Raw genomic sequence first — 27,099 nt, forward strand, 5'->3', positions numbered from 1 at the left:
AACCTGTAGGACCCCAGATGTTGTTGGACTACAACTCCCATCACCTCTAGCCAGCAAGGCCAGAGCTCAGGGATGATGGGAGTTGTAGTCCAACAACATCTGGGGACCCACAGGTTGAGAACCGCTGGTCTAGATGAACAGCTTCTACAGTCAGCCCACAGTGCAATAGGGCAATTGTGTTGGAGTGCTAGGCTTTTGGTGGTCTGGGTTAGTTGAACGAAAAGCTACACATCTAGCCCTGGAGCTCTGTAGTTTTACCCATTTGCCTTGTAGAGGGGGTGGGCCCACCTGGAGCAGAGCTATGGATGGGGAAGGAGGAAAGAGGGGCCATTTGGGAACGCAGGGAGAGAAAGTGGGATGCCACAGAAATGCGGTGTAAGAGCGAGGAAGCACATGCACACAAAAGAGTCAGTAAGTTGGATCCTCTTGAAACGGAATAATTTTTTCACAGGTCCTCACCAGTATCAAATCACAGAGTATGTTTGTCTCCATTGACTAAACCCCAAACATTAAGGACCCAGTGTTTTTCAGTTCTGCCATGATGCAAAAACCAGAATCTGAGGCCAACCAATCTTTATGGTGTCTCATAATTTTTACAAGGCATCCCCTTAAAACCACCATCAAATCATAGGCCACCTCTACATCCACAGAAGTGCCTTGTGATTTGTTGATCAATTTGTAGTCATCCTATGTAAAAATTATGAAGATTCCTTGCCTTGGATCTATGTTTTTTCTGATACTTGGCAATTGTGGCTCTGTGGTATTTGCTATGTAGTCTTACTAAACCAACACAGGACTTAAATTTGATTGGGGTGGGCAGGCAAGGGGGCTATCTAAAATATTCAAAACGTGTCGGTTTCGACATATATTTAAACAGGTTGCTATTTGTGACCCCAAAAATAATTGTGTGGATGCCTGCTATAGGTTTCTCAACATGAAAAGCTTATGCACTAACCCACAGTGCCATTTAGCCTTCAAGGCACTGTTTCTGTCAATGTATATTTCTGTCTACACGTAGGCAACCTTGCCGTGCGCTCCAAAACACAGCAACGCAAAAGGCAATGCTTTCTCCTTTCTGGAGCGTCGCACAGATAAGCGATAACAAGAAGTGTTAAGAGCTAAATTACCCTTGCAGCCTCTAAACTGCAAATGCAGATAATGTGACATGCCCTAACAATATCTGAATGCTGTCTAATAGCAGTGACAATTATATCTACTCCACTTTCTTCCTCGTGGCTTTTAACAGCACAGTTATTAAGGAATGCAAATTCAGGAGGATCCGTTCCCATCCTACTGGGTCTGGCTTTCACTCAGCTCTCATGGAAGAGCAAATAATGTGCATGGCATGTGTGCAGTTTGCGTGTGCAAACGCGTCTGCGAGCACACACTTTCTGTCGGAAGAAGCAACTAGAATGGGGTTAACTGTTGGGGGGGGACTATTCCATCAAAATAACAGAATCTAGTGTTTATATGTTAATAGAGGAAAAGGCATCAGTGTTTGGCAAGATGCAAGCACAGGAAAGGGCAAAAGATCCTCAGGCTGCGGGGGGGGGGTGTGTGTGTGTGTTGCAGTGTAGCCCACGCTTCTTCGACGCAGCCGTCGCCCTGGAGACGACGAGAATAACGAACTCCTGCCGAAGGACGCGCCGCTCGTCGCCGCCGGGGGAGGAGGGGAAGGCCGCGTGGAGCGCGAGGCGGGATCGGGGCCGGTGAGTTTCCGCCGGACGAGGCGAAGGGCTCGAGCTTCCTTCCACAGATGGGGGGGAAGGCGAGGAGCGGCGGCGCATCTGGCGCCCCGCCCTCTCCGCGGAAGGGAGGGGGGAGCAGAGATTTGAAGTTGCGAAGACGGGATGGTGTTGCTGCCTGAATCTGCACCTGTCTGCTGCGGCGGGAATGCAACGGGCCAAGGCATGGATAGCCTAGCCAGGGTTTCCCAAACCTGCGTCTCCAGCTGTTGCTGGACTACAACTCCCATCTTCCCTAGCTAACAGGACCAGCGGTCAGGGATGATGGGAATTGTAGTCCAACAACAGCTGGAGACCCCAGTTTGGGAAACCCTGGCTAGCCCCAAAAAGGTACATGGTGTAGCCAAAGCAGGGTAGGGGGCAGGTAAAAAGGTAATGGGACCCCTGACCGTTAGGTCCAGTCGTGACCGACTCTGGGGTTGCGGTGCTCATCTCGCTTTATTGGCCGAGGGAGCCGGCGTACATGTGGCCAGCATGTCTAAGCTGCTTCTGGCAAACCAAAGTAGCGCACAGAAACGCCGTTTACGTTCCTGCCGGAGCGGTACCTATTTATCTACTTGCACTTTGTGCTTTCGAACTGCTAGGTGGGCAGGAGCAGGGACCGAGCAACGGGAGCTCACCCCGTCGTGGGGATTCGAACCGCCGACCTTCTGATCGACAGGTCCTGGCTCTGTGGTTTAACCCACAGCACCACCAGTGTCCCTTGGGGGGGCAGATAGATCCCCCCAAAAAAACTCAAGAACTTTGGCTGCTCCCCCCCCCCGAGAAATCCTGGCTATGCCCATGGAAAGGTACACTGCACCTTTTTGGCAGCATGACCCCCTGAAGGTGCTTGACCTGTGCACAGTGGGCTTGGCTCTCAGAAGTGTCATTCGAAGCACAAAGATGAGCTCCTTGGGGAGGGTCAGGGTAGTTTGGACAGAGTTTAGCTCCTTCCTCCTCCCACCCTTTCGTAACTTAAGGGCCACAATGCCACTTGATCCCTAGGAGGGGATATCCCCAAACGTGTTTTGGGCCTGACAAAAGTATTTCCAGTTTGCAGACTTTGTCGGCCTGGAATAGCTCAGTCGGTAGCTCCTGAGACTTGTCATCTCAGGGCTGTGGGTTCGAGTCGTACGTTGGGCAAATGATTCCTACATTGACCCAGTTCCAACTCTGCAATTCTATTATTCTATGATTCAGTTGAAAATGAGTCTGAAAGGCTGGGGTAGGATTCTTCTATGCACCCTTGGCACACAATGACAACAACAAGAAAAACTGTATTGTATAGTATTTCCAAGTCTTTGAAGTGCTTTGCCTGTATCATCTACGTGCAGTCCTTACAACAATGGTAAAAAGAAGTTAGGATGCTTCCAGGTGGGGGAGCACATAGCATTGGTAGCATCCAAATGCTAGTCTGTATCCCCACCCCCACCCCCATTAAAACCAGATCTACCCATTCCAGGACAAATCTGATAAATTAAAATGGGAGGCTTTCTGATTTATAACTTCCTCTCCTAGCCACTACACCCTCCATCCCCACATTTTACAGGCTCATATCCTCAGATCCCACTGAGGAATACCAGAAGGAACCACAAAAGCTGATGAAGGAATTTCCTACAGGCGAGTAGGACCAAATCTATAGAAACACATCTGAGGAACCACTAGCATCTTCTGTTTGCTTCCCAAAATACACAGATCAGGCAACCTTGGGTACCCCATAGTATAAGGCATCGGTGCCATTACAGTAGGGTTTTCTAGTTATATAGACTCTATTCGCCACCAGCACTCCAGGTTGCACACAGAACATCCCAGATTTCCTGAGGAAACTAGAATCTATTGGCAATTCCCCGGAAAATACCATTCCTAGCTCCCATGAACATTGAGGCACTTTTTACAAAAACAAAGATGGTCTGCAAACTATCAGGAATATCCTTAATGGAGTCTTCAACATACTTAGCTACCACATAGCACAGTGGCATGGCAGTTATATGCATGGCCATTGCTTAGCAGTATGCAAGCATCTTCATGGCCATGTTAGAGTAATAACTCTTGCTCATTTTCTGTTCCCAAAAGCTTGTCCTCTACTTGAGATACATTGAGAATCTTTGTCATCTTGATTCATGAACAGGAGGCACATGTGCAGTTCCACCAAGACTTCAGCAACTTTCACCCCATCTTCAACCTGAGCGTAGACTAATCCATGCAAGAGGAGCACTTTCTGGAAACTACTGTGCAATGGCATAACAACAACAGTAATATAAATCCCATTTAATCCAGCAAATCCTTATATAGGAAACTGTCCACTACACATACTTACATCTTTCCAGCTTTCACCTAGAACAGACCACAAAATCCATCATCTACAGTCAAGCCATGCTATACAACCACATCTGTTTAGACGCATCAGGTACTCACAACTAAAAAATTTACAACAGGCATTTCTTGGATTACAATACTCACCCAATGCAGTATCAACACTGGAAGATGTCTCCTATGCTTTACAGCTCAAGGTTTGCCTGAGACCATTAAACCACAAGCTCAGGTTCAGACAGCAGACTAAGCCAAAACGTGGCTTAGCTCAGCACAGAGCAACTGCAAAATAACTGGGGGGGGGAAGAAAGCTGCAATCTCCTCTCTGGGAGCCCACAAGTTTGTTCGTTTATGTTATGTGGGAATGAAGGCATTGTGATATCCTGTGAGTCAGCCCTTTGTGGATGTGTCTGCCTGGCTGCTGTCTAATCAGAAATCATCTTTGCAGATTTGTGTAGGACTCCCTAGTTTTGTCAGTAGGCATGGGGATCTTGCTCCTTTGTCTGAATTCCAGCCTCTTTGCAAAATTTCTAGTGCATTAAACCTTCCTTTTTCTCCACATGCTAGCTTAGAGTGTTTGTACACAGCTGTCTCTAACAGCTGAGGTGCCCAGACTGAATTCCTTGCACTCATCTGGTAGAGGGACTTGATAGGATTTTATATTCTGAGTATCATCATTTTTTGTAACCTTGATGGATGGCAGAATTCCATGTGAACTGACAGGGCCTGGTGGCTGGATGGAGGCAATCAGCCTGACTTGGGCAACCTGCCTTGGGTCATTTGGGGAGCACTGAAGTAGGGGCAGGAGATATATCTGTCATCCATCTGCTGCAGTTGTCCTGGAGCAAATGGTAATATTGATGAAGTTTTTTAGAGTACCTGACCTGAGTGATTCAGCTGTCAAAGTTATAATTTGAATAGTCACAGCTGAAGCAAGTAGCTGTGTCACTGGAGACAGAAATACATATTACAAAGCAAACATTGGGATTCCAACCTAATGTTTGCCTCATAGCACCAATGCAGGTATGAGGGTGACAATTGTTGGGCTGAATCAGCAGGTGAAAGAGGAAGGTGTATAAGCAATACCTGATTTCCCCCTGCAAGTTCCTTCCCAGCCGTTTATTATTTACTTATTAATTTATTTAAAAATGTATAGCCTGCCTTTTAGGATAATGCCCTCCCACACTGGTGTACAAAATCATAAAACACACAAAAACAACAGTTTAAAACAACAGTTAAGTCCATTAAAACAAGCCATAAATAAATAATAAAGCAGCAGAACAATAAATAGCAATAAGCCAGCAGGTGATAAAAATAAATAAAATGTGGATTGAAATAAAACTGTAACCCATTCCTTGCCCCATCTCAGCTCCAAGATAAGAAATCAGCCTGCTAGGACAGGTGAATTTGCAGGAGAAAGCAGATGACTACAGGAATATTCAAGAATTGTAGGTTCATAAAAACAGTACAGTATGTATTTCCATTCTGAAACAATAAATCTACAGACTGCAGTCATAAGTGACTTTACCAGAAAGCCACCCTCAGTTAATCCAATTATTTCCATCTAAACATGCTGAATATTTGGCTGTAAGAATTTAGCATATGGCTGGAGCACTAGGAAGAGTTGCAGTGTACTCATTTACAGCAGAAACACCCTATTTACATTATCATTATTAAGAATGGTTGGTCACTTGTTACCTGAATTTCTCCAAGTGACCTGCAATACTGCGAAAAACACAAATAGATATGTTATATAAAAAACAGAACAAAAAACAGGAACCTCCATAACAGCCACAGGAAGTTTTAGCAGTATGCAATGAACAAACAAGATCATCCTAGTCTTATCAAAAGCCTAGAAAAAAAGACAAATCTTTACCTGGTGCCTAGTAGATGTCAACAAAGGTGCCCAGCAGACCTTGCTGGGGAGCCACAACAGAAAAGGTCTTCTCCCTTGTCACCATCCTCCAAACCTTCCTCAGAGGGGGAACTTGGATAAGAGACTCAAATGAAGATCTAAAGGTCTGTGTAGGTTCATGTCTGATGCATTCCATATTAAAAGCCTCAATGAGTTTCTGAAGAAAAGGTAAGGTAAGCCTCTACTGATAAATGTTTACCCCTCTTTGCTAACTTGGAGTCTTTTTCTCTGTTTCTCTCCCCCCCTCATGTTCTGTGGCAAAGTGCTGTGGTAATATTATATGTTTTCAGAATGGGAAGTTATTGTGTATACCAGTACTATTTTTTTTTGCTGAGAAGCTCAATTATATTCTTACACAGTAATGCTCACTATTCCTTAAATTAGAGAACAGGTGCACAGTGTTTCTGTACTCCATAATTCTGTATTGTTCCATGGCATTGTGGTTCTTTGTGCTTTTTCAGGATCCACCTCCCATACATTTTTACAATGCCAACACATTGTGCACAGTTCTTTTTGTCCAGTGTGGTGGCAAACAAACAGGCTTCTCTTTTAGTGATCAAGTGTCAAATGATCAAGTGATCAAGTCCTATATTATGTGTTTTGTTTCCCTCCTTAAAGGTAAACAGCTTTATAGATAAATGTTAGAGTATGATGAAAATCAAGAGAAAATTCTGTCATACAGTATATGTATTATAGATCTGACTAGATTATTTATGTGTTCCTTTGGAGCTACAAATCTATGAAGTTGAATCAGGTGTTTGTTATTTCATTATAGTTAAGCACCAAACTGGAGCCATGAGATAAGCTCACATTTTGCCTCACCGGAAGATGCTTTTGTATAAAGAAATAATTAAGAGTCAAAAAGAAATTTAACAGGTAAATACTGTTCAAAAGGATATTGGTGGGTATGAAGGGAGGCTGCTTTTTTATAGCATCTGAACATTTAGCATTCTTCAATTTTTTTGTGCAGCTGGAACTAGGTCTAATGGTATTTAACCAAATAACACTTACTTCTTTCTCTGACCAGAGTATAAAAGTGAGTTTGAAGGCTGATTTCCTGATGGTTCATATTTGACCAATGTCACATTTTACTATGAATATTTAAATTCAACTAATATGGAAGCTTTTATTGTTTAACAGGCCACTGTAGTTTAATAATTTGTTGGAAGCTGCCCAGAGTGACTGGGGAAACCCAGCCAGATGGGCGGGTTATAAATAATAAATTATTATTATTATTATTATTATTATTATTATTATTATTATTAACCAGTGGGAGGGGGAATAGTATCACTAAATTGAGCAGTCTGAAAATGTTCTTACAGTATGTATCACATATATCCAAACAAAGCAACAAAATTTATATACATTACATTTTGGCTATATAAGGATCCATAGTCAGATTACTTTGCTTTTTGCTTCTATATATGTGTGTAGAATAATAAACCACTGAGCCTAGGGCTTGCTGATCGAAAGGTCGGCGGTTCGAATCCCTGTGACGGGGTGAGCTCCCATTGCTCGATCCCAGCTCCTGCTAACCTAGCAGTTCGAAAGCACATCAAAGTGCAAGTAGATAAATAGGTACCGCTCCGGCGGGAAGGTAAACAGCGTTTCCGTGCGCTGCTCTGGTTTTGCCAGAAGCGGCTTAGTCATGCTGGCCACATGACTCGGAAAAGCTGCGGACAAATGTCAGATCCCTTAGCCAGTAAAGCGAGATGAGTGCCACAACCCCAGAGTCGCTCACGACTGGACTTAACTGTCAGGAGTCCTTTACCTTTTTTATGTGTAGAATAGTTAAAACAGTTTAACTTATTGGAAGAAAGGTCTACTATGTTCATTTTTAAAATGACCTTACGGGGCTTTTTTCAGCTGAAACTCCCCGGAACTCGGTTCCGACACCTCTCATGTCTGCTCCTTTACCATTAAAACAGAACAAGGGAGGCATTCATAGTGAGTAGGTTGAGTCAAATCCACCTTCTGTTGATGACTGGTACATGAGAATTTTTAGCTAACCCATATATATTAAGCTTTGTTATTTCAGAATAACTTGTTTGCATGGCTTACTTCAATTAAGCATTTTCACATATATGCATCCATCTAAATTTCAGAGTAGATAGAAAACATAACTTCATTCCAGTTCCAACATAACCATTTTACCACCTGCAGATATGACAATTTTCTATGTTTTCTTAATCCTAACATTTTTGTGAAGTGGATCAGTATTAACATTCTTTTTGAACAAAAGGCATATTGATGCAGATACTGGCTTGCCTTAGCTAGACTTTTTTTTCTGGATGCACTGGTTGCCTTAGTAACTGAAAATTGAAACTTAGTTTAAGTATAATTGCTCCATATGTTTGTACAAATCACACATCACTGTGATCCTTTAAAACAGTGAGCAATTATTGGCAGAGAATTTAAAAGAAAATTAATGATCAAATGCTGAAATATGCACAAAATATTTAAATACTCAAATGCCAAAAAAGATAATTGTATCTAATTTTTCTTTTAATTTGTGCCACTCAATTAAAAATATAGAAGAGATAACTGTTCAAACATGCAACCACAGCCTGACCTGCAGTAATTTATTCAAAGCCGAAGCAAAGCATTTGGTAAGGCTGAATACATTTCAACATACGGTAAAAAAAAGTTACACCTCCAGACTACATCTAAGTTGGGAGAAGCTGGGCAAACACTGGATTGATGCCTGGATGCAAAGGCGGACTGGATGAGGGTGAATAAACTGAGCTTGAATCTTGGAAAAACATAGGCTTTGTGGTTGGTTGGTTGGTTGGTTGGTTGGTTAGTTTGTTCCCATGTTCAGGATATAGGCCAATTGCCTATTCTGGATGGGATGGGATGGAGCTCTCTCTGAAGGACCAGATTTCCAACTTGTACTCCTTGATCCATCTTTGACACTAGAGGCCTAAGTGACCTCTGTGAGTAGAAGTGCCTTCTACATATCAGCATTGGCTAGTTTGCCAGCTGCAACCATTCCTTGACTAGGATAGCCTGATCACAGTGGTCCATAGAGAATTCAGTTTGTGTGGGGCATCTCAAGTGAAGAATATAGCAGCTAGACTGCTTACAGAAGAAGGTTACTTACTGACTGAATACTACTCCTTTGCTGAGAGAGCTGTACTGGTTGTGGATTTGCTACTAGGTCATGTTCAAAGTTCTTGTGTGAATTCACAAAGCCGTAAACAACTTGGAACCTTTATTCCTTTTTTTTTTTTACTTTGAGCCCTAAGATCTTCTGATGGGGCACTTCTGGTATATGATCATGAGGGTCACCTAATCTCATTTTCACAATGCTAAACTATGGTTTAGCATTCCATTTCACACAGCCATTGTAACTTGATTTTAAAAGCAATCGTGCTTTTAAATTATGCTTTCCTGTTAATGAAGAATTGTTTTAGTGCTAAATTCTCAGTTTTCTATTGAAATTTCTGTTCTATATTTAATGTATTTAAATCCATATCTTAGGGAAGTTTGAAGAAACTAAGTAATTTAGAATGTTGTATATGTGTGTTGCTGACTATTTAATTTTATTTAATGAAGTGTGAAATAGAATGTAGAAGCATTTGCATAGCATACCCGATGAGTCTATGCACCTGTAGTAGTGCTCTGTATTTTATTCTCACCTCTTTCCTGAGTGTCATTTCCTGAATGCAAAATGCATCCTGTGGTTGAAACAATGTATTTCCCTCTACTTATCCTAAATAAGAAACACATCCCATTGTTTCTTAAGCTACTGTCCCAAAATGCCAAATTTAATAAAAAGGGCAATGCAAAGTTGTTGTTTTAAAGTGGAAAGAATAATTTATGTTACAATTATTTTCCCAGCTGTGAAGGGGTGGGATCAACATTAAATGCTGAGTAATTTAACAAACAAGTCCTAGTACAGTACTGTACTGATTTTACAACGTTGCTTCTGATTTATATCAAGGGTTGTTTGCAACTCTGTAGCCTGCTACTCAGCTCCTAAGAAATTGTCCAATATGAGAACCAGTTTAGAGCTTTGGGATCAACCACTCTTGCTGATAGGAGGGAGGGTGCAGAATACAAGCTTTACTTCCACTTCCACTTTTGTGTATATGCAGCTATTCTCGTTTTCTTAAGACAAGTTGCTTTGCACCGAGAGTTACAACAGAGGAAAACAAAAGTAAAGCCTCAGTTGTGTACTCATTTCTCTTTCACTTATATCTATTTTTTTGGTGCTTGGAATAATTAATAAGCAGATTTTGACAATCCAATGGCTTTTAAAAATGAAAAATATGAATTATACTAGCAATGCTGCATGTTCATATTTGGAATACAGTACATTATAATGGTATATTTATCTATTTGTTTTGTTGTTTTAAAAAAACCAAAGTAGGCTGCCAAGAACTGTGGGCAACAATGACTGAAATGTCATTACTTTCTTCCAAGGATAACCGCCAAAAACCAGAAGGTATTTCCACCCTGCTTCTTGGAACTTAGTACAATTTGCATTTCTTTAAAGTTTTGAACAGATTTAAACTCTCTTTTTTCCTGATACTTTTGAATTTGTGTGTGTGTGTGTTTGTATATACAGTACTTTGGTTGTATCCTCCCTCCTAGTATCTATTCCCACTTTTGCTGTTGTCCCTTAATACTGTTCTCTTGGGATTGTTACTTCCAGCTTGGCTTGCCTTGATGTTGGATTTTTACCTGAGGGATAGCTCAGTCAGTAGAGCATGAGACTCTTAATCTCAGGGTCATGGCTTTGAGCCCCACATTGGGCAAAAGGGTCCTGCATTGCAGGTGGTTGAACTAGATAATTGTCGTGGCCCCTTCCAACTCTATGATTTCTATGATTTCCTCAGTCTTTAAGACTAATAACCTGAACCGGTGTACATGGTTCCCTAGCACGATCTAGGGAGGGATAAGTGTGAAGTCTGGGCTATTACATGTATGTGAAACTTGATTGGAACTGGAAACTAAGAGTCAGAGTAATTATTACATGAAAACCATCCACATCTTTTCTATTCTGATTCAGTCATTCTCATTCATTCAGATTGTGGGGCCTAATTTGGATTAGGCTCAAAATATTGGGTCAGGGTAGTCAGACACTTGTTCTCCATGTCATGGCGCTAGTCCTGATCCTCCCTGCAAGTTGCTGTTAGCCATAGAGGGCGAAATATATACCTAACAGCAAAAGCTGTAGACTGTATATTCTTACCTGGGAGTAAGGACTCAGCTATATAACTGCAAATAAAACATTTTAAGTGTGTTGTAAGTGCTATATACAATGTGACACTTGATGGCGATGGAAAATTCAATGTATTTTTAAAAGCGCTTTTCAGAACAGTTTTTATATGTGTGTACAGTGGTACCTTGGTTTTCAAACTTAATCCATACTGGAAGTCAGTTCCAAAACCAAAGCGTTCCAAAACCAAGGTGCACTTTCCCATAGAAAGTAATGCAAAATGGATTAATCCATTCCAGACTTTTAAAAACAACCCCTAAAACAGCAATTTAACATGAATTTTGCTATCTAACGAGACCATTAGTCCATAAAATGAAAGCAATAAACAATGTACTGCAGTCACACAATCAATCAATCAATCAGTAGCTGAACTGGGTTCCACACAGTCAGAAAAACAAAACAAATAAGCCTTGAAAACAAAAATGCAAAATTAGCAAAGACAGACAGAACTCAACGTAACACTCAAAACAGTGTTACTCAAAAAAGTGTTACTCAAAACGAAAGTGTGGCACTCAAAACTGAAGTGAAAAACTTCAATCAGCAGTGTAACACTCAAAATGGAAGTGTGGCACTCAAATTGGAAGTTTAATACTCAGAACGGAGCACGTTCGACTTCTGAAAAAAGTTCGCAAACCAGAACACTTACTTCAGGTTTGCAGCGTTTGGGTTCGAAGTTGTTTGAGTACCAAGGCATTTGAGAACCACTGTAGATCCCACCAAAGTCCCACTGAACTGCATAGGGCTGCATGGCAAGCCTGTAATTTTTTATTTTATTTTTTACTTTTTATGGCAATTGGCTGCAATCCTAAATTTTGGCCAGGAGCAGCAAGACTGAATGGAGTGGTGAAGCCACCACCACCTTTGAAGACCTGTAGCTCACACTGGACAAGGTAAAAGGTGGAGGAGCAGTAAAAACACAATCTTTTGCTACACCAGCTCCAGGCTGGCACAGCAGGAGGCCCATAGTGAGCGCATTGCTGGCAGATGGCCTGGCATAGCACACAAGTACCTGCAATGCTTCATTTTCTGGTTTACATTGGCTACCAGTGGAGGCAATACCATGGAGGCCCTGAGTCAGCATCCTAACTTCTTCCAGCGTGACAGATCTTCCCACCACCATCCTGATCCAAATTGGTGCCTATTGTACCTGGTTTCTAAGAAAGAAAAAGGTGTTGGGAGCTTGAAATACAAGATTCCGTGTGACATCTAGTTATACTGTAAAATGTAGTGATCACACATTCTTTGTAACTTGTAAAACTTTAAAAATATTTATTGCTTGCATTTCCCCCCCTTTTTTTGGAATACTTTTAGGGATGAAGGAAAACTTTTTGGGGGGCTTGCCCTGCAAGCAACGTAGCTGTGCTGCTGTAAATGCTCCAGCTTCATGTGTTCACAAAGCTATCCATCACATTCAAGATCTAGAAGTAAAAGTGGAAGAATCCTTTCAACAGGTACTTTATTTATTTCCCAACCTTCACAGAAATTTTACTAGAGCTCATTTTTATTTGACATCAAAAATAGGGACACAAGTAATACTACAAAAACAATAATAAACAACAAAAGCAATAATACCGAAGACTCCATTTGTGGGTTGCTCTTCCCAGGGCAGCTCGCCTGGTGCCTTCATTTTACATCTTTAGGCGCCTGGCAAAAACATTCCTCTTGAACTAGGCCTTTGTCTGATTAACATTCTACAGTATGTGCTTTTAAATGTGTTTCTGGGAGGAGGGGGTTATTGGTTTGCTTTGTTTTTAATATGTGTCAGGGAACTGCCATCAGCTCAGAGACCGGAGGTGGAAGGGCAGTTGGGTTACAGGGAGCCGCCAAAGATCTTGAGAAGCAGTTCATCCTCCGGGGAGGAGCGAAGCCACGCCTCCAGTGGGGAAGGGATGCAGGGCTCAGAAGATGCAAGGGAGAGCCGCAACACCGAACCTGAGCAAAGTGGGGGGGGGGAGGCAAGTCCCGCTTTGCCCACGCCCTCTCTGCGCAGTAGGCTCATGCGCAGAGAGGGGAGGCGTAGGATGGGGGTCAAAAAACTGCTCTGCTGGGGAGAGTTTAAGGACCACCCACTCCCAGATTCTGCTAGCGACTGAGCAGACATGGAATTGAGTCAGTCTGCATTGTGAACGTTTTGGACAAATAATAAAGCCTTGAAAAGACCAACGGGGAGTCTTGCCTGTTTGCTCTCGAGCAACCACGCCCGCATTCATAACAATATGTATTTTGTATTTTGATGCTGTGAACCACCCTGAATTCTTTGGATGGAGGACAGTAAACAACTTTAATAAATAATAAGACTGTATAGAATTTTCTTATTTTGATTGCCTTATGATGGACATTTTGGGTTGCTCCCTCCACTGCTATTTGACTACAAAATTAAAAACTTTCAGTTTGCTGGGAAACGCAGGTTTCAATATATCAGAACAGGATGTGTGTCCAGTCATTGTATTTTCACGATATCTATATAGTTTTTCTTTAAACATGAAATCACAAATAGCCCAGAGGTGGATCATTTGATCCAACCCTTTGGTCCAACTGTCACACACTACATCCACAACTCAAATGTTTGGCAGATTACACTTACTTTGTAAGCCAAGTAGTAATAGAAAAATTAAGATTTTAACCTTGTTAACTGATTCATAGGCTGTCATTATGAAGCTGCTGTTACAAGGCTTGGCATGTTTAGGAAAGCAATACATAAAATATAACGTTACTGTCATATTTGTATGATTTTTTTTAAAAAAAGTCTGTGGTCCGTGAAATCATTTTAAAACAAATTCAACTTATCTCCATACACATACTCAGTGCAAATTCCACAACATAAAATATGTTAATGAAGCATCTTCTTTGTATTTGCAGTATGATCACTTGTACAAGCTGGAGAAAATTCCATGGTAAGGATCTTCTGAGTTTTGATTTAATGTTTGTAGCAGGCACCATTCTAATTGTTTTTACAGTGGTGCCCCGCAAGACGAATGCCTCGCAAGACGAAAAACTCGCTAGACGAAAGGGTTTTTCGGTTTTGCGTTGCTTCGCTAGATGAATTTCCCTATGGGCTTGCTTCGCAAGACGAAAACGTCTTGCGCTTTTTTCTTAAAGCCGCTTGAAGAGGCGCAGTTGCGACGGACCGTGCTTCGCAAGACGAAAAACATCACAAGACAAAAAGACTCGCGGAACAAATTATTTTCGTCTTGCGAGACACCACTGTATTTTACTAATGCACTCATGGAGTTCTAGCATGAATAAGGGCTTCCCCATTCACTTTAATGCTTGCTTACTTACTTCGCCAAACCTTTATTAGGCATTACAAATATAGGCCATCATAAAACATCCGTATATAAAATTTTAAAATATATACAATAACAGCCATATACAATTTGTAATAATGAGGATTTTCATTGGAGTTTCTTCCCGCTAAATAGTGCCATTCACTTTAATGATGGAAGCCTGCTTGTGCACACATAGGGATCCCCACTCATATTTTGACCAATTAATTTTTAATTGTTTTCAATTTTTTAAAAAATGTATTTACCATCACCTTAATTCAAATTTAATACAAATTTAAAAGTGACTTCCCACCCTGCCATATTTATATTTCACTTCCCACAAGAGTTGAGGTGTTAAGGGGATAAGCCAGGAAGAAGGAGGAGGAGGAGTTTGGATTTGATATTCCGCTTTATCACTACCCGAAGGAGTCTCAAAGTGGTTAACATTCTCCTTTCCCTTCCTCCCCCACAACAAACACTCTGTGAGCTGAGTAGGGCTGAGAGACTTCAAAGAAGTGTGACTAGCCCAAGGTCACCCAGCAGCTGCATGTGGAGGAGCGGAGACATGAACCCAGTTCACCAGATTACGAGTCTACCACTCTTAACCACTACACCACACTGGCTCTCAATATGAGAATGGGGAACATTCTCATATTGGTGGGAGTTGAAGTCTCATAGCAACATCTTGAGGGTTATAGTAAAGGTAAAGGTAAAGGTAAAGGTACCCCTGCCCGTACGGGCCAGTCTTGCCAGACTCTAGGGTTGTGCGCCCATCTCACTCAAGAGGCCGTGGGCCAGCGCTGTCCGAAGACACTTCCGGGTCACGTGGCCAGCGTGACATCGCTGCTCTGGCGAACCAGAGCCGCACACGGAAACGCCGTTTACCTTCCCGCTGGTAAGCGGTCCCTATTTATCTACTTGCACCCGGAGGTGCTTTCGAACTGCTAGGTTGGCAGGCGCTGGGACCGAACGACGGGAGCGCACCCCGCCGCAGGGATTCGAACCGCCGACCTTTCGATCGGCAAGCCCTAGGCGCTGAGGCTTTTACCCACAGCGCCACCTGCGTCCCATCTCCACCTGCGTCCCATCTCCACCTGCGTCCCATCTCCACCTGAGGGTTATAGGTCCCTTGATTAAGGCAATAGTTTCATGAAAGATGTGGATACTGAAGATGGATTTGAAGTAACATGTAGGTGTTACAAGGATGTTCCAGCCTTAAAATATTTACTTATATTTACAGGGAGTCAGATATTAAAAATGTCGAAGATAGCTGGTTATCCTCTGAACTGAAGGCTAAACAGTCATTATACTGGGAAGGTAAAAATGGTTGAGTATTTACCCTCTTTGTCACAATGTTATTAGCCAAACTATTTAGTTCAACTTATTTCCTTGAGAATTATAGAATTATTTATACTAGATGGTATCCCTCTGTCTAGTGGTTGGAATGTCTGGAATCTGTAGGATGGTGCCGTTTGCCATTTGTAACTCAGAAATTTCTGCAAGGGAGAGGACCAAAGGAGAAAACAGTAATTCTCTTGACTGCTGTGTTGAAATAGCCTTTAGCTACAGTGAAGGAACCTTTTCCAAATTCCTTTTCCACAACACATTCTGTGTTCACTGCTTATACTAAGATATATCAGATAACAGTGATTTTGAAAGTATGTTGTGTTTTTGAAACTGAGAAACCAAAACAGATTTTCTTTTAGATAAAACATAAGCTAAAATGTAAACAGCTATATACATTCGCAGGATAGTGTTTTCATGGATAATTTATCATCACTGAAAACATTCAAATATTCAAATGTTTCTTAATGCTGATGAATATTTTCTCATGAAAACAGGCAGAGTTGTGTCTCATGCTGCTTTACACACAGCGGCAAGCAGTACTATTAAGTATTGCTTCTAGTAGAAAAGAAGGGGGCAAGTATTGTTTTGCCCACAATTACACCCCAATAATTCCTTGTCTGTGTAATTTACAATAGTAGGCTAAATGGAGAAAATATATATACAGTTGCTAGACTAAGCTTTAGCATTTACTTATGCAAAATCTGAAAAACAAGGCACATTCCATGCATGTTGTACACATTTTATACTGTTATGCTTTATCTTTTCCATGATGCTCCTGCAAATTATTTCAATACATTCGGGATCTCCTCCAGTCATTTTGAATCTTCTGAGGTCCAAATTGGGTAAAAAGTGTGAAAGTTACAGCCTCAAACTATTACACTGACCAGGTGCAAAATTCATTCTGTTGACTGTTGTTTTAAACTGCAAAATACTGCAGGAAATTTGGCAGAGAAGTGTTAACCCAAGGACTGAAGCATTATTCCAACAACAAAACATGTAGTCCTCATGTGATTGCCATGAAATAGCACAACCATGGGCCTCACCTTATAGCTATCAATATAAAGTTGCAGCACCTATCTGAATTCAATTCTTCTGGGCAGTCATACTTAATGTGTTGCTTTTTGAAAGAAGGGAAAGCCCACTTGGGACTGCAGCATATCTGTAATTCTTTAGGCACCATCTGCAGTTTCGTGTGTGGAACTGCAGCCACCTCCATTTAGTCAATTGGACCTATTCAAGCCATGGTCACTTTTTCTCTGACCCTCAGTAAATGAAACTAACTGGAAAGGAACTGCAAGAGTTAGAGGGGAAAGCAGCAGCAGTATGGTAAAGGGAGCAGAGAAGCCACGAGCATTACATAAAAGATGGGCAGAGACAGGCATTGGGATAAGGATAGCTTTTCTCGAGGGTGAAGACCAAGAAAGGAAGAGAATGGGGGAGGAGGGAATCTGAAGTAATCATATCCACCATACCTTTAAAGCACACGGCCTCCTGCTTCCCAGTTGCCCTGGCCATCTCCCTGAATCTAAGAGAATAAGGGAGGCAAGGGTGCATTTATTTGACATGCACCACAACCAGGGGCAACCCCCAAACCAGCTATGGAGACAGATCTCCATAGTTTTTAGCACATCCTTGGGGTGTGAACATGGTTAACAAACTGGTATCTGTTCAGGGCTGCCCCGAGTCACCCAGCAACTTACTGTAACAACTTCATGGTGAGTTCTGGAACCTATTTTTCTGGGGGGAAAGCACTATTTATTGTTCTATAAACTATATTTTTGTGTGCCTGGTTCTAGGACTGTGTATGTGACATACTAAAAACTTGTTAAAAATGAATCTCAGATCATGCATTTTAGATAAACTTGAAATGTGAAACAGTGCCACAAATATTTCTACCCCCCCTTTTTTTAAACTTCAAAAGACGTCCAGCCTTTAAAGCAGAAAACAACAGCTGTTCTGGCAGAGGTCACAGAATTAGTTATGAGATTAGAAGAGGAACGTAAAAGGGCCGCAGATGCTTTAAAGTTTGAGGAAAACCGCAGAAAAAAGCTATACCTAAATGCTGATATCCTGTCACGTTGGAGGCTGGAACAGCTTCCCATAGCTGTTCAAAGAGGTATGAAAATTAACCTTGTAAAGCAGGTGTGAGAAACTTTTTCAGACTTACTTGAATATGACCCCCCAAAGCCCTTTGGTACCTTAAAGGTAAAGGTAAAGGTACCCCTGACCATTGGGTCCAGTCATGACTGACTCTGGGGTTGCGGTGCTCATCTCAAGGGAGCTGGCATACAGTTTCCAGGTCCTGTGGCCAGCATGACTAAGCCGCTTCTGGTGAACCAGAGCAGCACACAGAAATGCTGTTTACCTTCCCGCCGGAGCAGTACCTATTTATCTACTTGCACTTTGACATGCTTTCAAACTGCTAGGTTGGCAGGAGCAGGGACCGAGCAACGGGAGCTCACCCCATCGTGGGGATTCAAACCGCTGACCTTCTGATCGGCAAGTCCTAGGTTCTGTGGTTTAACCCACAGCGCCACCCTGATTATGTGTAAGTTGTCATGGACTGCATGATATGCATCTTGAAGCTTGGGGTGGGTAGGAAACTGTGAGACTAGAAGGCAATGAAATTAGAATCATAGCATTATTAACAGTGGCCAGTCACCCGAATCAGCTGTGTTGATAACACAGATATCGTGACATTATATCCAAACCCAAGATCTGCCAGGATGAGGGGGGTGGGGGTGGAATAGGCTTATCTCTCTTTGAGCCAGCTGAAGTCTCCCATCCTGGGTCAGCCTGAGATACATTAGTGTATGTATTCCATCGCAGCTCAGCTGGGGCTCATCTGAAGCTGGCTTAGCCAAGGCTACCTGAAAAATGGGGAGAATTATTCCTATTGGATCTTGTATTCCAGTGAGGCAAACTACCTTAAATTGGTGCCTTCTAGATGTTTTGCATTACAGCTCTCATCAGCCACAGTTCACACTACCAGTGGTGCACAAGGCAGTAAACCTTTCCCAATTGGACTGCTTATTCATTAATGGAGCTGCGCAAGATGAGTTTACAGGGTGTTGGGGAGTTGCATACATTCTGGACCATTCAGTAGGATTCAAGCAATGCAGTGTAAGAGAATCACCAAAGAACATGAAAGCAAACTAACCCTTTTTTCCAAGGCACTCTCTGTTTTGTCATTTATTTAGCAAGGCAGAGTTAGGTTCTTTCCTACCCCACCATTCACCGCTTGCAATAGAAGGTGAAGCTGCTGCTTTTCTCGATTCTTTTCTTGATTACTTCCTATTCTAAGATAGAAAATTATTCAAGTGGATGGTAAATATCTCAAGTTTTCATTCCTTTAACATTCAAGAATCAAGAGGAGCAGAGGAGCCAAGGAGCTTTGCTCAGAGCTATGAAATAAAAAGAGAGAGAACAGCTTTATTTCAAGCTTGATTCACAGTTGCCCATGCTCTCACATCTACTGATAAGGGTCATAGGTGGCCAACAAGGGGAAAGAAGCAAAGGGTGGGACCCATGCCCAGGTTGAATACATTCTGAGCACCACCAGCTCCCCATCCCCCGGCTTGTTGTGGCATCTCTCTCACTCCCACGTATGGCAGAGGTTGGGCTATCCATGACTGCCCATGACGGTTGAGGTCACGTTTAGGCATTGTATGCTCACTATCCCAGGGGTGGGGAATCCACAGGTGTTGTTGGACTACAATTCCCATCAGCCCCAACCAACATATCCAGTGGTTTGGGATTGTGGGAGTTGGAGTCCAGCAGCATTTGGAAGGCCACAGGTTCTCCATCCCTGCACTAACCCACCCAGAAGCCAAAAGGAGCCATAGATGTAGCCAATTAGGGAAGAGGGGGGATTTCCTGAGGGGAAGACTGGAACTCTTTAGATGAGTGCAGAGGAGTAGGAAAGAGGGAAGGCAACCAAGAAGGGAAGAAGTGCTGAGAGAGGTGACAAAAGAGTAATAGCCAGCTCAGAGAGGGAAAGAGTACAGAGGTAGGCAGCCTCGGCCAAGGCAGCTGCTTGAAGGAGGCACATGGTAAGTGGAGAAAGGGCAGGCAAAGAGTTTGCTGGAGAGCACAAGGCTAGCTGGGCAGGACAGCTTATTGGTAGCCCTGAAGGAAGAAACTCCAGCAGGACTTGAGAGACTTTCCTATTGGACAGCTACAGTGACACACAGTAGAGTAAGATGCTGCAAGGGTGTGGGGAGCTTAAGTCCTGCCCATCTACACTCCTGGGTGGAACTCCACCCCAAGATGTGGCCATTTGATGGCTCAGAACCATATACCACTGTCCAAGGTCTTCCTACTGCCTCATCCCTTAATAGTGCTGGTCCACAGGATGATGAAAGAAATATAAGCAGAAAATGCTACAGAAAATGAGATTTGCCTGATGCCACAAGGAGTAGCTCTGAATGGAAGTAATGACTCACTTGCTCCACCCTGACATCCTGGAGCGTGAAATGGCTCCCTGCTGTGACAGGATGGGTTTCCACTACTCAACTAGCAAAGATGGAAGGTTTGATGTGAGGAAAGGTACCAAACTTGGTTTCTCTTTGCCAGGGGCACGATTTCAGCAGCTGTTATATGCATAGAAGGATTATGTGAGCATATATTTCATAGGAAACTGCGTAGAGATCTGACAGTGTATCAGCTGAAATTATATGTTCCGTCTTTAAATGCAGTTGTCATAATTTTGTTATACTGCATAGCTTATTTTTCTTCTGCAGAATGGGAGAAGTGTTCACGAGATATTTCAGAATTACAATGGCATTTTGAAGAAAAGAATAATCAGCTCCAGGAAGCAGTAAACCAATTGACAAAAATAGATGTAGCTAATGCAAAAGTTCTGGAGAATATAGACTACATGAAGAAATACAGCCCTCTGCTGGGAGAAAAGCTGTCTTATGAAGGTGATGCTATGGCACAAGTGAAAAAGATATACACACAGGTAAACAGATTAAATACTTTATTTTATTTCCCCCACGCCCAATGAGTTTGGCACATGCCCTTTTCAGAGATTTTGTTCCTGGATTAATCATTACATGCCTATAATGATAAAGAGAAATGTGAAAGTACAGCACCTTTTAAAGTAGGAATCTAGAAGAGTCTTAACCTATGAAATGGAAAGGCAGATTTATTATAAAAGGTAATGTATAGATTAAGCCAAACTCTTTGAAATATATATATAACAATAAATGCTAAATTAAATACAGACCCAACCAGAAAAGTGGCTTTAAATTAATGGTTAAGTCAGCATTTTCTTTCAAACCAGGTATGACATTATGAAGTTAACAGTGCAGTCCTATGTTTGTCTGTGTAGCAGTAATTTCCATGGAGCAAGTGAGCCTTCTCAGACCAGTGTGTGTAGGTTTACAGCTTAAATAGCAATTTGAAAACTATTTAAAAGAAGGTTAACTAAAAAAATGCTTGCTACTTTTAAAAGCAAAATAAAAGAAAGGCAAAGTTATTGGAAGAACCGTTGTTCTCATTGGTTCTATCAAAGCAGCATTGAAACGGCTGTAAAAATCATTAGAGAAATCATTTATAATAAGTTCCTAACTCTAGCACACATTGATCATGTTCATACATTACAGTAAATCCTACTTTTTGGTTTATCTTGGCTTCCTGTGAACAAGCAGAGTGCTGGTGCATATAGTCTGTCCTCCCATGCCTTTGGCTAATTAAACAATCTACATCCTTTTAAACTGGTGTGTGTGTGTGTGTTTTTGTTCTTATGCTATGTATTTTTTGTGATTTTATATTGTAAAGCACCTTGTTATCTTCAGATGAAAGGTGGTATAGAAATTAAAAACAAAACAAAACAAAGCCTGTATGATTAAGCAAAGTTAGATGCAACAAAACTAAAAGCGATAAAATATGTTAAATGTTTTGATGATAGTGATCCAAACTTTATTTGATTAGTCCTCCTCCAACCACTATTTTGGGAGTGGGTAGGGATTATCTAACATAGGCACAGAGTGGAAAAGTCAAGAGGAGGACATTTCTAACTTTGTTTCTTTGAAAAGTTTATGCCACAATAAATGTGTCCATCTTTAATGTACAACAGGACTTACTGCAGTACGCCGGCACTCTCATATTATTTAAATTGGCTATGGTTATTCACACCCTCTTAATCCATCTGCCCAAAGGAAGGAACTTTAGCAACCTTCTGTTTGGGAAAGGGGAAAATAGTTGGTTGCCTAATACTCAATAAAAGTAAGCCAGGTTCCCAAAGAGTTTTAGCTGTATGTAAATTTGCAATCCTAATTCTCATTAAACTAAGCTGAGATTATTTTTGAGTAAATGGACATAGGATTGGATTTTAAGTCTCAGTTTTATCTTTAAAAGGCAGCAAAGAAAAATGCAAAAGAATTAAAGAAATAGCACTACACCTTTTCACAAGGAGACAAATAGGTGAGAACAATCTTATAACATTTTGAGTTTTGCACTGTCAGATTAATTTCTTTACTTTTTAAAGACCAAAACTGGATATGATGTAGTTCATGAAGAACTTGTGATGGTGAACAGTTTGCATCAAGATCTCACAGAAGAGTGTGAAAGGGAAAGAAAATATATGGCTGAACAAATACAAATAGCTGAGTCATTGTTGATGGGTTTAAAGTAAGCATTTTAATTTTTTGTGGTATTATTGTTGTTCAAGTTGTCTCTCTCCTTTTGTATATAGTCTCCTACATTCTTTGGAAAGCTGTGTCTGATTAAGTTACTTCTTCCTTCCTCTTGTCTGCTTTACACATTCTCAGGATTACAGGGATTGGGCACCAAACCACATCAGTGGCTTTTAAATGTTATGTGGTGCAGATGTGGAACACTCACATTTTGCTTTGGGGTTTAGGCTTTTGCCTTTTATTTCCAGCCTCTTGGTATTTGCAAATGTTTCACAGAAACTTAAAGTTGGGAAGGGACCACCAAGGGTCATCGAGTCCAACCCCCTGCAATGCAGGTATCTCAGCTAAAGCATCCATGTCAGATGGCCATCCAACCTCTGCTTAAAAACCTCCAAGGAAGGAGAGTCCACCACCTCTCATGGTGGTGGTTTAGAATAATAAAAAATGTGTTCAGTTTAGGGTTACTTAGTCCTTTTTTAAAACATCCTTTATCGCAATGCTTTCAGCAATAGTTTCATGATACGAGGCAAGGGAAAGCTGAGTGTAGTCAGACAAGACGGCCTATTTCAAAAAAAGCTTAAGGAACTACAGAGTGAGATCCCATGGTCAGAAATACTCTAAGAGAAGGGTGTCCAAGATGGACGGGAGTTTCTTAAAGGTGAAATATTAGAAGCATAAATGCAGACAATTCCAGCAAGAAAGGAAAGGAGCTTACAGATGAGTTGAGATTTAAGAAGGGCACGTATAAGGAACTGAAGAAAGGGGAGGAGTATACATGAGTAGCCATCAGTTGCAGGATGAATATCATGCTGGCCAAAGCTCAGAAGGAACACAGGCTTGCAAGAGAGGTTAAAAATAGTAATAAAAGTTTCTTTGGCTATGTTCAAAGCAAGAGGAAGAACAGAAGCAGTAGGTCCTCTGCAAGGAGAAAACAGATAAATGCTGTTGGGTGACATAGAAGGCAGAATCGCTCATCACCTACTTTCCCCCTGTCTTCACCCAAAAGGAAAGCAGTGACCAACCTGGTGATAACAGAAGGAACAATGCAAGGAGGAAGCTGCACTATCTCTGTAATCTTTTCAGCACCTACTGAATATCTTCCTGTTCCAACAAGCATTTTAGTTAGAAATCTTTCCCAGTCTGCACTTGTATTGGAGATGCCTTTAATATTTTAATAGTTTTATCATTTGTGTGTTTGCCACCCTGGGCTCGTTTGGAACAGAAATATTTTTCTTTTATACCACCTATCTCCAGCCTAGGTTATAGCCCATTCTCTCAATCTGTAATTGTCTGAATTGTTTTTAGAAGTTTGCATTGTATTGTTTTATTACTAAAGATATTTTTGCCAACTTTGGATCCTTTGGGAGGAACTCTAAGATAGAAATTTACAAACAAACAAAATAACAAAAACCTCAACAATACAAAATCTTTAAAATAGTGGCTGTAGTCACATGCTGCTTCAAACCAAAGTTAATGCATGGTTTGCTCCCAAGCAGCATGCTGGTGCATGCTGCTGAAAAGTTCCTGCTTCGCTCCTCCAATGCTCCTGGCTGTGCCACATTGGAAACAAAGCACAAGGCTTGGCATGTTGTGTCATTCAAATCTGAGCTCATTGCTTCATTGAAACAAACCACTAGCAGTAAGTCAAGAACAACCCAGCAAGCTGCTCATTCACATTAAACCACAGTTAAGAACTATTTGCAAATCAGGCCAGGACAAAATAGCAGCTAACTCTGCACCACCATGATTTACCAATGATGTAAAAAGTAAGGGTGGTATTCAACCAAATATTTGCTATAGCACAAGAATTAGTGCTACTGCAAAGGGAATTCTCCCTCTCCACCTCTATGCCGCCTTCAAATCTGCTCTAGAGATTTGGGGAAACTCCCAGAACAGGAAAGCAGAGAATGCAGAGGGTTAGGAAAGCAGAGAATGTTCCATTGTGCAAGGAGAAATCCTTGCACTGTGGAACTATCTGCTTATGCCTATGTTGATTACAACCCTCTATGTTGATAAGCACTTTAATCTTCCTGTTTTGCTCACTTGATCCTCCCTCATCAGCTCATCCTACCTGTCAACTTCCACTACATTATAACAAATGTTTGTTATAACAGATCAGATTGCTAGCAGAAGTGTTTCTTAACTAAGTGGCTGATGGTTAACTTACACAAATTATGCTCCTAAGAGGGAAGAGGCTAAGACTGTACTTCTAAGTACATATAACTCAGTGGGGCTTACACCTAAGTAAACATACTTAGGATCATGTTGCATATTAGAATTTGTAAAATGAAACAGATTTAGTGCTGCTACATGGGCAGTGGAATGGGGTGAGATGTCTGAGAAAACCTGATTATTCTGACTGGTTTGGTAATATTTTGTTAATAAACAGCTTCTTTAGTTGGCCAGATGGATAATTTGATTCTTGCCTCTTCTTAGGAAAGAGCTTAAAGATGCTGAATTCATTGCCGATGATTTCAGTTACAAGATAAAAGCAAAAATGGAAGCAGTATCACACAGTAAAAAACTTCTTGAAGAATTAAACAAGAAAGAAGCAAAGACAAAGGCTGATTTAAAGACTTGGCACGATAAAGTGAGTTTTGAATATTTATATGCAAGCAAATAAATCCTCTAGAAGTGAATGCCACATGAAGTCCTTAACACTGTGTCTATTGAAATGTTAAGTGTCCTGTAATAAGTCAAATAAATGCAAATGTTATCTAGTTAAGTGAAAAATGTTTGATAGATTTTTAAAAATAATACTGTCCAGCTTGCCAGACCCCCAGGGTCAGCAGCAGGCATGCTTGGACATCTGTTGGCACCTACACATCTGAATAGGACTCACTGTGCCTAATTTTGGCCTCTTCTGCAGTAGGTGTTAGTGGGCTCCACCAATAGTGCTGCCATCAACTAGAAGTCCTTTTTGCACTGCTAATGAGCAGCACACTGCCACTGGCCACCTCCATATCCTTATCCTGGGGTTTCTGTATGCATCCCATTTGAGTTGGGTAGCTGTTATTTTTTTATTTTCCCATCACACACTACAGCAGAGTGCCCATAGCAGTGTGTTGTTATATTAGATGTACCAGGGTATTGGATTGCAGGCAGATACAGATGGCAGCTGCTGGTGCTGAACACTTGATCAGATTCAACAGAAAGTGCACCAGCACTGGGAAATAACACTTAGAATCATAGATCCATGCAATTGTATAGTTGGACAGTGCCGGGGGGGGGGGACCATAAACACTAAGCCTGGCACTAAGCCTGGCCCTGGCCCTGGCCCTAGAAATTGCTTTCGTCCTATTCTCCAAAACAATGCTGGTGCCTGTGCTGTTACAAAGGCATACTAAGAATCCTATAAAGTTCTTTTTTGTGACCTCTGCAAAAAAAGTGGTTCACATTTATGTTCATTTTAAAATGGCTGCAAAACTGGATTTATTTTCCTTTTCCTCTCTTAATTTCCTTTTTTATGTTAGATTGCCCTTTTCACTTTTTTGTTTAATATGTTATGTTTAATATGTTTTGGCCATTTAAAATATTGATTTTAGGCCCTCATGAGAACTGGGGCAAGCTTTCCTTTTTAGAAGTATAGACTGAAGACATTTACATTGTGCCTTCATCCCACTCACTGACACAATGCACTTGTTTATTCTGGTTTGGAAGTTCCACTAGCCTGTAGCAGGGTAATTGGGAGCTGTCAAATTTTTCATTTGCGTCGAAAGACAGAACAGGGCCCAAGTATTTTTTTTTATTATTATTTTTTGGTGACAGGGGTGGAAAAGAAAACATAATTATAACTATGATATAAGCAGCAAATACTATCTTTTCACTAAATATAGCACTATACTGCTCCAAAGCTATAACTGAGGCTCTGAAACTACATTTTCAAGATTTTAACAAGAAATTTTACTATGATGAAAATTTACAATGTTGCAATTAAATGCTGAATGAGCAATTAAACTATCTTTTTAATGTTAGGTAAGGCGGATGACTCTGAAAATTGCTACTCAGGAAAATGAGAACAAAGTTTTAATGACTGAATATTTAGAGGAGAAGAACATTGTGGAAACATCAGTAAGCTTAAAAAACGCATACAAATTAATATGTTTTTGAGTCCATGTGTTGCAGAATTTTCATAATGTTCAACATATTCTATAATATTTCCTAGCAAGCCAATCAGAACTCTGATCTAAGCAATATGAAAAAAAGACTTAGGCATCTTCTTGATGAAATACTCAAAACACAGACTGAAAACAAACGTCTTCATGATGAAAATGGAAAATTTGCACAAAAATTCAGAGAAAGGTAAATGAAGTGGTTAATAATTGATAGACTTTTAATTAGGCTTCAAGCCAATTGAGTTGGATGTTTGGTTTCGTTGATTTTTTATTTTTCCTGAAACCAGTGGAACATTCAATTTAATCTAAAGCATTTCACACATATAAGGGAATGGGGAAATCCCACACCCACGCACAGTTATTGCTGTCTTGTTCATAGCTCTTAGTTACTTTGCTCCTTGATCCATCTTGATTCTTGAATGTTAAATGAGATGAGATTATAACTCCTCACTTGAATAACTTCCTGCTTAGAATTGATGGCCAGTTGCCTGATCCAGCGTGGCTCAGGCATGCTGCAGGCCCTGTGATGAGTGCTACCCAGCATTTTGTCA

At 41.2% G+C, this 27,099-nt stretch overlaps 1 protein-coding gene across 11 annotated transcripts in view; it reads left to right on the plus strand.

The window, feature by feature from the left end:
* Positions 1–1,563: 1,563 nt before the first annotated feature.
* Positions 1,564–27,099, plus strand: part of CCDC178 (coiled-coil domain containing 178) — a 136,723-nt gene continuing 111,187 nt past the window's right edge. For 2 of the 11 annotated variants that reach the window (XM_083517749.1, XM_083517741.1), the window contains exons 1-11: positions 3,368–4,134; positions 10,328–10,402; positions 12,491–12,630; positions 14,039–14,073; positions 15,686–15,762; positions 17,714–17,908; positions 20,535–20,755; positions 22,286–22,428; positions 24,870–25,023; positions 26,409–26,504; positions 26,599–26,735. In XM_083517749.1, coding sequence (XP_083373875.1) covers positions 4,101–4,134; positions 10,328–10,402; positions 12,491–12,630; positions 14,039–14,073; positions 15,686–15,762; positions 17,714–17,908; positions 20,535–20,755; positions 22,286–22,428; positions 24,870–25,023; positions 26,409–26,504; positions 26,599–26,735 — 1,307 coding nt within the window. In that variant the 5' untranslated portion in view covers positions 3,368–4,100. Of the gene's footprint in view, positions 1,710–3,276; positions 3,348–3,367; positions 4,135–5,406; positions 6,126–6,727; positions 6,829–10,327; positions 10,403–12,490; positions 12,631–14,038; positions 14,074–15,685; positions 15,763–17,713; positions 17,909–20,534; positions 20,756–22,285; positions 22,429–24,869; positions 25,024–26,408; positions 26,505–26,598; positions 26,736–27,099 lie in introns of those variants that run through there. The other 9 variants (XM_083517745.1, XM_083517742.1, XM_083517739.1 and 6 more) reach the window with 9 other exon arrangements.

The sequence above is a fragment of the Podarcis liolepis genome (genome assembly GCF_965112155.1).
Source record: "Podarcis liolepis genome assembly, chromosome: 8".
NCBI lineage: Eukaryota > Metazoa > Chordata > Lepidosauria > Squamata > Lacertidae > Podarcis > Podarcis liolepis.